The 10,325-nt window shown below is 40.0% G+C and overlaps 2 protein-coding genes and 1 long non-coding RNA gene across 4 annotated transcripts; 1 reads left to right on the forward strand and 2 right to left on the reverse strand.

Moving 5' to 3' along the window:
- Window positions 1–1,846: 1,846 nt before the first annotated feature.
- On the forward strand, window positions 1,847–4,718 carry LOC112729680 (protein FAR1-RELATED SEQUENCE 5-like). Its single transcript, XM_025779842.1, has 5 exons — window positions 1,847–2,868; window positions 2,920–3,166; window positions 3,330–3,473; window positions 4,015–4,103; window positions 4,607–4,718. Exons 1-5 carry the CDS (start codon window positions 1,847–1,849, stop codon window positions 4,716–4,718), a joined length of 1,614 nt encoding a protein of 537 aa, XP_025635627.1.
- A 188-nt stretch (window positions 4,719–4,906) lies between these two features.
- LOC112726833 (uncharacterized) lies at window positions 4,907–7,225 on the reverse strand. Of its 2 annotated transcripts, none has more exons than XM_025776365.3 (6): window positions 6,853–7,225; window positions 6,429–6,701; window positions 6,155–6,328; window positions 5,662–5,786; window positions 5,396–5,471; window positions 4,907–5,308 (listed from the first exon to the last, which is right to left on the reverse strand). In XM_025776365.3, exons 2-6 carry the CDS (start codon window positions 6,441–6,443, stop codon window positions 5,183–5,185), a joined length of 516 nt encoding a protein of 171 aa, XP_025632150.1. In that variant the 5' UTR covers window positions 6,444–6,701; window positions 6,853–7,225; the 3' UTR covers window positions 4,907–5,182. The 2 variants fall into 2 exon arrangements, with proteins under 2 accessions (XP_025632150.1, XP_072064887.1); XM_072208786.1 differs by having other exon boundaries at window positions 6,429–6,770; window positions 6,853–7,207.
- A 1,273-nt stretch (window positions 7,226–8,498) lies between these two features.
- Window positions 8,499–9,559, reverse strand: LOC140176970 (uncharacterized). The gene is made up of 2 exons (XR_011868302.1): window positions 8,990–9,559; window positions 8,499–8,794 (listed from the first exon to the last, which is right to left on the reverse strand). It is a non-coding gene; the product is annotated as an uncharacterized lncRNA (long non-coding RNA).
- Window positions 9,560–10,325: the final 766 nt, after the last annotated feature.

Genomic DNA, 10,325 nt, shown 5'->3' on the forward strand with positions numbered 1-10,325 from the left:
ATGTATTCGCGCGTATGCGTGGCTGACGTGTGCGCGTCGTTTGGCTAATTTTCAACCCACGCGTTCGCGCGTATGACGCTTGCGCGTCGATGAGTTTTTAAGGCCATCCACGCGTGCGCGTGGAGTGCGCGTACGCGTGGCCCTGTTTTCATCCCAAAGTTGATTTTTGAGTTTTAAAAGCCAAATTTCATACTTCTAAGCCTCCGATCTCACCACTTATATCTTAAATCATTATGATATGCCTAGCATGAGGAAAAAGAGCTAGTGAATGTGGTAACTTGCGAGTGAAGCAAGGGGAAAATGAATGATCATTGAGGATCAAAGATGAAAATGTGCGATGCGGAGAATGGCGGTGGAAGTGCTTGTTATGCCATGGGCCGAAGGGCCATAATTGTTAATGAATTGGCTGGTTATGGATTTAACCGTGAGCCGGATGGCTAGATTATTGCCGTGTTACGGCGGAGCCATGTTTATGGCCAAGTATAAATGCATATATGCTGTTGATTGAATTGTGAATGTTTGCACTTCCACCATTGGAGATGAGGGTTTCCCTGGGTAGTAGCAATGGCTAGCCACCATGTGCTCCAAGTTGAGACTCGAAGCTCTGTTAACCCAATGTCGTAAGTGTGACCGGGCACTGTGAAAGGCCCGGATGAGCTCGCCCCCATAAATATTCACCAGTGATGGTGATGGATAAATATTCACCAGTGAGGGTGATGGATATGGATCATGATTATGATCAAGTTTATGATGAGTATAACTTGAGTTGGGGATGCACGACAGAGGGACAGTCCAATGGTTAGCTACCAGGACTTGTCGGGTTGGCTCTATAACCGACCGATGATATCATCAGCCACTAGGGACAGGCATGCATCATAAGCATACTACATGAATTGTTTGAAATTGCCTATTTGACTGCATATTACTTGCTAATTGTCTAAATGCCCTATCTGTTCCTATTTGTAAATCTCTTGTCTGATATAACTGTGTTTGCTATATTATACTCCTGTTGGTGGTTGGGAGGTCTGAAGGAATTGGAAAGGGAAGTATTAGTTAGACTGAAGGATCTTTAGTCAGTTGCCACTTACGGTTTAGCTTGTTTATAAGCTTTGATATTATCTGGAGGAAGTTCTAGGATTGCCTTCGGCTTTCCTCTATTATTATGTATTATATATGTGGAAGCTGTTACCATGCTGGGGACCTCTGGTTCTCACCCATGCGGATTTTGTGGTTTTCAGATGCAGGACGCGAGGCTTCTCGTTGAGGCATGCTGGAGACTTCTGGATTAGCGAAGATCCTTTGTTCTCGGGACTCTGTTTTGGTTTATATATCTTGTTTAGATACTTTTATCTCCATTAAATAATACAAACTGTGATGACTCCTTCTAGAGGGGATTTTGGAGAATAGGTTTTATGTATTTGTGTCCCTTTGGGTTTCCTTTGGGGTTTCCTTATTTTATTATATGTATATATTATTATGCTCGGACCGGTTATCTTCGCAGCCGGATTTTGAGTCTTGATATTCCCGTTTTTGACACTCCTTATATATATGATCTTGCGTTAGCTTATCCTTTGCTCGTTACGTTATCGATCGGAGTGTTGCGCGTTCGAGTTACGGTTTTTGTTTACCCCTTTTTCTACAAAGGCTCCTAGTTATAATCAATTATTCATACTACTATACGTACTAAATTTTTGTTTTAGAGGTCGTAATACCTTGCCATCTCTGAATTATGACTTAAGCATAAGTCTCTGTATGGTAGGGTGTTACAATAAGCATTCCAAAGATATACCAGTCATTTGCGATTCAGGTTGGGGGCTTTAACTTAGTATGATTTACTAAGCAAGAAATGCACAACGAGGTTCGAAGGCAACGTGCATTGCAGAACGGAGATGTAAACGCTGCACTGCGTTTTTTCGAACATGATGCCAGAAACGATGAGAAACTATTTTTGAGGTATGAGGTAGCAGCTGGTTCTCGTATGTGTGACATTATATGGAGTGATGGTCGAAGCCAGAAAGATTATAAGGCGTTCGATGACGTCCTCGTCTTTGATGCGACGTATGGGAGGAACAAGTATAACCTTCTTGTCATTTTTTTGTCCGGGGTTAATCACCATAGTCAGACATGCGTGCTTGCAGCAGCAATGGTTTCATGTGAGTCACAGGATTCGTACAAATGGGTGCTGAGACGGTTTATGGAATGCTTGCGGGGAAAGGCCCCGAAGGCAGTTATAACTGATGGGGATCCTTCTATGAGGCTAGCTATTATGCATGTTTTTCCAAATGCTCATCACAGACTTTGCGCGTGGCACCTACTATGGAATGCCACTACTCATGTCTCACAACCACGTTTCACCCAATTATTCAAACAGTACATGCTCGCTGACATAGAGGTTGGTGAATTTAAAATGCAATGGGAGGCGATGGTTGACGAGTGTGGTGTTCGAGAGGTTGAATGGGTGATGGACCTCTATAGAAAGTTGTCATGGGCCACCGCATACATACAGGACAGATTCTTTGCAGGTTTAAGGACAACCTCTCAGTGCGAGTCGTTGCATGCTAAGTTGGGTGGGTTTGTGGAGAGTAGATATGGGATATTGTACTTTGTTACAAATTTTCAAAGGTGTGTTAATTTCCTTAGAGACAAGGAGGAGGAGCTTGACTTTCGTTCCTTTTATGGTACCCCGGTGCTTCAAACACAGTTCCCAGAGATTGAGAGGTCAGCGGCAATCCTGTATACTCGTGAACTTTTTTATAGATTTCGAGAGTCCCTAAAGCGTGCCGTTAGATTTTACATTGTCAACCGCCAGGATTGTGAAAATGGATGTTGCTATGTAATACAGAAGTATCGCCGACCGGAGTCAACCTGGCAAGTCTTGCACTAGCCATACAATAGAACCTTTCAATGTAATTGCCGCAGGATAGAGTCATATGGGATCCCTTGTGTTCACATAATTGTAGTTCTGGTTGGTATTGATATCGGTTCTTTGCCAGAGACTCTGGTCCTCAAAAGGTGGTGCAAAAATGCCAAGAACAATGTGACTTCCGTTAGACATGTTACTGAAACGGGTGATGTTGTATCCCAGTACCGTAGCAGACTTGGTGCATTTGTAGGCCAATGTAAGCGTTTTGCCAAGTTCGCTTTTCTAAGGGACGAGGACTACAAGGTATTTAGTGAAAAATGGCACGAGATGCTATCATGTTGGAGGTCAAGAATGGGTTGCGTGTGACCCCAAATGTGAATCCACACCTTAACGGTGAGGGGGTGGTGGGATAAATGATCCGGTCCGTGTCTGAACAAAAGGCACTGGCAGAGAAAACGTTTCTCAGGTAACAAAGGGACCAAAGAAGAGAAAAGGCAGTGCCTGCAGGAAACTGGGTCATCGCCGAACTCGCTGCCCCAGTGTGCCTGCCCTGCGACAGGGATGTCGTGGATCGCTACCGGTTCCTGAGGGTTGCCAGGCTCAACTTCAGGTTAGAACCATATGTTGTGTGTCATTTATAATTCATGTGATTTTTAGGGTGGTCATGATATTTTTCAAACTTTGAATGATCAATGATAACCTAATTAAGACATGCCATATGTGAGTAGATCCCGAAACAAGTAGCTGATAAAATAAAGTTGAACTTGATAAAATTGTTGAATTTAGGTAGATCTTCACAATTGTTCATCAAACAAATAGCATCATTATTTCATGAGGATGTAACATGTCAAACAGGGTAGAAGCATCATCAAAGTATAAATAGTTACCGAGCTATTCACTAAGTAGGAGAAGCATAAATGTATGAATTTATGAATGTCAATATAGGCAATTCAAGCTCTTAGGGGTAGAGGCATATGTTTTCTGTGAAATCAATTAATCATATTGGGAGGATTCATTAATATTAGGAGCGGTTTCTTTTGTCAGATCTGGATCCACAAAGAATTCAAATCCATTAAGAATTCAAATCCATTAGAATTTAAGTTGGAAACATTTTATTTACAACCTGACTTGCCTCTTTTTACTTTGTGCAGGCGACACCGTCACAGACAACTCGACAAGAGCACTCGACTTTTTTTGCCTCTAAACTTGCTACAGGTTATGTAAGTGCCAATATTGTCCTGTAACTATTTATTGACTTATGCCACGCATTTTGTTTAGATTTCCATCAGTAGATTTGCTATTTGTGGGCAAGCACCATAATCTTTACAAACATAAATGTAAATTGCAGCAGGAATTGCAGATGGGCGCGGGCACGAGGAAGAGGAAACTGAGGGTTGAACTTCCAAACACATTCCTGCAATTCATGTCATAAGAGGATAGCATAGATAGATAGACTTGTAACGGCTTTAATTATTCCTCTAAGTGTAGTAGATTATTTTTAAAGTTTACCTAGTGAGTGGCCAGCCACCAACCATGTTGTGTAATTGAAACTAGCGCAAGAACACTTTGTTTGACTATGTTGGGTTGTTATGAAATATCCTCTTCTGGTAACAACTTCGTTTTGTTACATTGGCTTCTTAGCATCCTATAACATGTGGGCAAATTTATAGAATTTTTTTTAAAGCACCGTGTGTAATAATTAATATGTTGTCTTGTTAGCTGATGCATAGTTTACTCCTGTAGGGCAGCACGTAACCAAGAAAGAAACGATGGAGTAGTGGCAATATATCTTGACCAGTATATTGAGTATCAATATATCCTGGGCAGTGCACAATCTCTTTGGGACAAAACCTGATTAAAACACTCACCACACATGCAACTTTAAAAAAAAATCATTATGAGAAATGAAAAACTGATCATGCAAGCTGACTAATATAGATTCATACATAGGGAAACTATTTGCAACCGGACTTCCACCCGGATAATACAAGCTAAGTAGTTAGACATTAAAGTCTGGAATTAGCAATATATAACAACAACAACTAACTTCAAAATATATGGACCTTGTTAATGGTTCCCACTTACATTCTTCAACAAGTCATCATGCAAGTTAACTATAACAGGTGCATACATAGTTAGACCATTTGCAACCCAGGTGGGTGCATATCCAATGTCGACCACCGGGATAATACAAGTAGAGTAAAAATACTAAAGTCTGGAATTAGCAATATTTAATAGCAACAAGTAATTTCAAAATATTTGGGCCCTGTAAATGGTTCCCAATTTCATTCATATATAAGCATGTAAATAGAGTAGTAATTAGGGGAGGAACGGGAGACTACGCCACACTGTCTCCGCCTTGAGGTCCACAAGAGCCTTAAGCTCACTGTAGTCAGATGCGACAATCCTAATTGCTGTTTTCATCCTCAATGTGGCCTCATCACCCTGCGAAATATATATATATAGTTAAGTGGTAATATCACCAAGGCCAACTTAATTTCCATAAACCTATAACGATGACGGTGTTCTTACCAGGTTGCCTAGGATAGCTGGGGAGAATCGGCCATTGTGAGACATCCACCAGATGCACCATATTCCAGATTCATCTCTATCCAATGAAAATTGTCACAGCCATAAACGAGTGAGATAAAAGGCATACAGTCTGCCACAATATTTAAAATTATGTTTCCAACAGTTTGGTTTGTGGGGTGTGGTTTTGGATTGTATCAAGTATGAAAAAGTGTGTACAAACTAATTATGTGAGAGAAAAATTGCAGAGACATCATAGAATGACTTACGCGCCTAGCCTGCTAGGAATGCTCATGGGGTATTCCATGCGTCCCCAGGAGTTTGGATATGGCGAAACGTGTTTAAAGTTGGGCAGATTCGGCTCAAGTTTGAAAATGTTCCCGATGACAGCCATCTGCAATTCTTATCACCATGGAAAGCATATAAAATTCAGAAGAAAGAGTTGCACGATAATTAAATATACTGTGTACAAAATGCTATGTGGGTTATGTACTATAAGGCGCATGTTGCGCTCACGCCTGGGAACGGACTCCATGCTTATGCAAACATCAAGAGCATAAACAGAAGGTCTCTTCACATCCAACAATAGCATGTACCAAGTCTCAGGTGGCTCGCAAATGGGTACAAAGACATGTTCAAGCGAGCAGCAAAATACAACATCAGTTAAAATATATCCATATTGTGTGTGAATGCCGGATTTCTAACGAGTTAATGATAAACTTGGAGCAATTATGGAGAGACGATAACTTGAATATTTCTTACATGCTCAAGTTCTTGAGTTGGTGGCATCCAGCATCTCGCATAGCTCTCTATTACATGTTCCATCGGAGTTTGGAATAAGAGCTCGACGGCAAATGTTAACGGGAAGAACCAGCAATGGGGCACAGGGTTTGCCTTGGCCTGAAGCGAGGAAAGCATTGCAACAGTGTTGACGACCTACATATTTCAAGTGTCTTAGCTTTGAACTGTGAAGTTTTTCACTCAAATACTGTTGTTATTTAGGGGAGAGTATTAAGTCAAGTTCAAAAGGTATTACATCAAAGTGGGGCATGCATTCGAGCCTAAGGGATAAGAACTTTCCGCGAGGCAGGGTTAGCTCGTAATGCTTAAATAAGTTCTCTGTTTCCCTGGAAGGACAACAAACATGAACATGGATTTTGTTTGAATCCTGGAGATATATGATCAAACCTGAAACAACTGTTGAGTGTGTTCTAGTTTTGTAGATTGTAATCTCATTTCTTCATTTTTGGAAAATATATACGTCCCAAGGCGGCACTCATCCCTAGTCAGTCTCATATCGGCAGTGGGCCTGAACCACATGGCAAAATTTTGCGTTGGAAACATTTGAAGTGATTAGCATTGAAACTACACAGTGTATCTGCATAATAAAGAGTTTGAACCCAACAGTGAAATGCAATCATCCACAGGGTTAAGCACAGGGGTAATGTTACGTGACTTGCCTTAGGGATGTGGTAAACCGGGTTTTCCATGTTCGGCGCCGGAATGCATCCCCAACCCCCCCTTCCAGCATGCCAAAACAGAGGTTGTCTCTGCGGCACCGTGTTGGATTGGGTCTTGGGAGGAGAGCCCATGGATGCATTGTCAAGGACGGTTGCAGCCACCTCCGCGCTCGACAACCGCGGCATCTTCGAACGCCTCGGACCTAGCTCGGAAGAGGCATAGAGATCACAGAGCCGAGTTGTACTCTCGAAATCCCCTCCAACCTTTGTTCTCTGAAAAAAAAAAAACAAGATAAGCTAGTGTTCTGTTAGCAACCAGCGCCGAATAGGAAAAATTTTTCATTCGATTATGTACATTCAAGGCATCATTGACGGGTGAACACCAACTCGAGAGGTTCCGATTGGAAAGGCTTCCTGGGTTGGGGTATTGCAAGGGGGCTGATTTAGGCCAAATAACATTTGGCCCACGGTACCAAAAAAAAAATCATGGTTCACACAAATTAATAAAAAATTGTGTTTTTTGCATTCGACTATTTACTAAAGGCCTATCAGATACTTATCACTCTTATTTGTGTTTGTAAGCGTGTTTTTAAATTCACATGTCATCAGCATCTATTTTTTTCGAGACATGGTATCAACATTTAATAGTTATTAGCAGACTACGAAAAAATAAATAATAAATAGTAATGGTAAATATTTTCTAACATAAGAAAATAATGATAATCTCATAACACCGTTAATAATTATTATTTTGTCTAATTAAAGATTAACATTAAGTGGATATTGATTCATAATTATATATATATATATATATATATAAATAATTGTCTTACTCATGAGATTTAACTAATTAAGTTTCGAACGTTCTACCAATGTGATTTATTTTATGGTAATTTACGTCTATTTGTTTTTTTGGGTTATAATTTATGTATATGTATATATACAAACAATAAAATCGGCCATAGTTTTATCTTTCCCAAAGAAAAGCCCAGATATATTTAGAGGCATCACATTAAAAATATAGTACATGGGTATTTCCCAAGTGGGCCAACGCACCTCTAGCCCAAGGGTTTTGATTTAATCAGAGCCATCAAGTAGGGGTGTTTGGTTTGCGATTTGGTTCAATTTTTTGGTAAAAAGTCATCCGATCCAATGTTATCTTAATTATGCGGTTCGGTTTGGTTCCGTTTTTCATTAAAACCATCCGAACCAGACCAAACTAATTAATATGGTTTGGTTTGATTCGGTTTTTTCGGTTTTTCAATTAATTTCAGAAAAAAAGAGTCTAAAAATTGCATGAACAGTTAGAGTCATGACTCTGTACACTTCCGTTCAACACATTCCTAATTTCATGTATTGAATGGAATTGGAATTCTGTACACAATGAACATAGTAACACATAAAAATATAATATTTCTGAATGTAGCACTTATGATTTATGAGTAGTTACTATTCATATATATCATAGTCTTCCAAGTTGCAGTGTTTTCCATCATCTAAGTTATAAGAGCAAAATACATTTTAGGAGGAAAAATACATTCAACAAATATATTCAACAAATCCATTCAATAAATATATTCAATAATCAATAAGCCAATAACTATTTCACAGTCATAGCATTGCAGATTAAATAATAATCAAATATATTGAACAATAATCAAATAAAATAGATTAAACAGAAGCACAACAAATTAAAATTATTAACAATTTTGTAGCAAAAATGGCAGGAACAGATGGAACAATAATCAACCTGAACTGAATCAAGAGGAATCAAGAAATACAACCAAACTAATTCCAAAAATTCTGCAAAAATGGTGCACCAATTCCAAACTGAATCAAGAAATAGAACTATACAAAATCAGTAATACAACCAAATTAATTCCAAAAATTTTCATTTTGTGCACCAATTCCACAGATTCTTCCTCTTTCACCTTTTCCTTTCCTGCATTAACATTGAATAAACAAAAAGTTCTGAATCAACCCTAAACCAGAATTACCTTAAATCAAACAGAACAAAAGGTTCAGAATTAAGAAACAAAATCAGAATCAACAACTCAACCATAGAATCAAGAAAAAGCCTTGTTCATTATAAATTAGAATCAATTAGAAGATTAAACTAGAACAAAAAAAAATCAACCTGAGACTTAAGCTCTATTACAGAGGACAACGGAGGTACAGGATGGTGAGACGGCGGCAGCGATGAACAAAAAACCAGAAATGGAAGGACAACACTACTTCAATGACGGAGAAGAAGAGACTGGACAGACAACACGGCTTCAACGATGAACGAGAGACGGGCGACGAACGGTGGGGGCTTCAGCTGCGTCTGGTGCGTGCTGTTGCGGTTTGTCGAGGACGACGACGTTTGCTGGTTCGTGGAGGAGATGACTGCTAGAGACATGGTGGGTGGAGCCGTCGAGGATGAGGGAGAGGGAGAGAAAAGGGCCGCGCTGCAGTGATGGTGTTGTTCGGCGGCGTGGATGGTGGAGATGAAAGAGGAGGTTCGGTGCTGAGATTCAACGCTAGATAGGCTCAGAGAGGGCTTGAGGGAGTTAGGGTTCCTGGTAGGGGTGGCTGCGGCTAGTTTAGGGGAATTGTGAAGGGAGGCTGCTTTTATATTAGGGTTTTTTTATAAAACTGATTCAGTTCAGTTTGGTTAGGATTTTCTCTATCAAAATCGAAAACCGAACTGAATCGCAAAAACTGCAAAAATTCAAATTTTTCGGTTTATTTGGTTTTTGGTTTGTTCGGTTATCGATTTTTTTGGTTCGGTTGATCAGTTTTGTTCGAATTGGATCAGTTTTGAACACCCCTACCATCAAGGGAATGGTCATCAAAATTAGGCCAAGTCAAAATTCAAATCATGGACATAAAAGGAAAAAGGGTGTGGGGATATATGTTACACTGCGGACTATTAAATTAGAAAGGGGCCTTGCTTTGATAAACAATGGGTTTGCCTTCCATCTTTTAAATCACTAAAGTCCCATAATACCAACTGCACTTTGAAAAAATTCATAAAAAATTTCAAGTTGATGTGTGCGTTGGGTTTTTTTTTGTTTGCCTTCTTTTGGGTAGTCAAGCATGTGCGGCGGTTACAATGGGGTAACTTGCCTTTAAAGGATTTTTCATTGGATTTGAGGTTTACACCCCCGGGGCACAATAGAATCGTAGTACTCATGGGCGCAGGTTTGATACGTCACCACACAAAGCTGCGTATACCAGGGCAGGGGATCATGTTTCAATTGCCGATGAGCTTGTTATCCGTGATCAACTCTATAATCTCAAAATTTTCTTATCTAGGAATAGAGATAAATATATTTATGCTTAGAAAAACATTATTCGAAAAGTTCACCTGTACAGTAGCATTGCATGGTGTTAGTGGATCATCCTTGGACTCGTTCCACATTTTCGGACCCCACGCGACCAGTAAAGGCTTGTTGGTGCTTCGGTCGGGATTAGTGTTGCACTGGTGG

The sequence above is a fragment of the Arachis hypogaea genome, chromosome 12 (assembly GCF_003086295.3).
Source record: "Arachis hypogaea cultivar Tifrunner chromosome 12, arahy.Tifrunner.gnm2.J5K5, whole genome shotgun sequence".
NCBI lineage: Eukaryota > Viridiplantae > Streptophyta > Magnoliopsida > Fabales > Fabaceae > Arachis > Arachis hypogaea.

Bases quoted from the DNA above. Each gene is read 5' to 3' on its own strand.
- LOC112729680 (XM_025779842.1), top strand. From the start codon at position 1,847: ATGCACAACGAGGTTCGAAGGCAACGTGCATTGCAGAACGGAGATGTA. The intron at 2,869-2,919 runs GCAAGTCTTGCA...TAATTGCCGCAG, and splicing joins CGCCGACCGGAGTCAACCTG to GATAGAGTCATATGGGATCC. The intron at 3,167-3,329 runs GTATTTAGTGAA...AACGTTTCTCAG, and splicing joins TAAGGGACGAGGACTACAAG to GTAACAAAGGGACCAAAGAA.
- LOC112726833 (XM_025776365.3), bottom strand. The intron at 5,472-5,661 runs GTAAGTCATTCT...TTCATTGGATAG, and splicing joins ATTCCTAGCAGGCTAGGCGC to AGATGAATCTGGAATATGGT. The intron at 5,309-5,395 runs GTAAGAACACCG...TATATTTCGCAG, and splicing joins CAGCTATCCTAGGCAACCTG to GGTGATGAGGCCACATTGAG.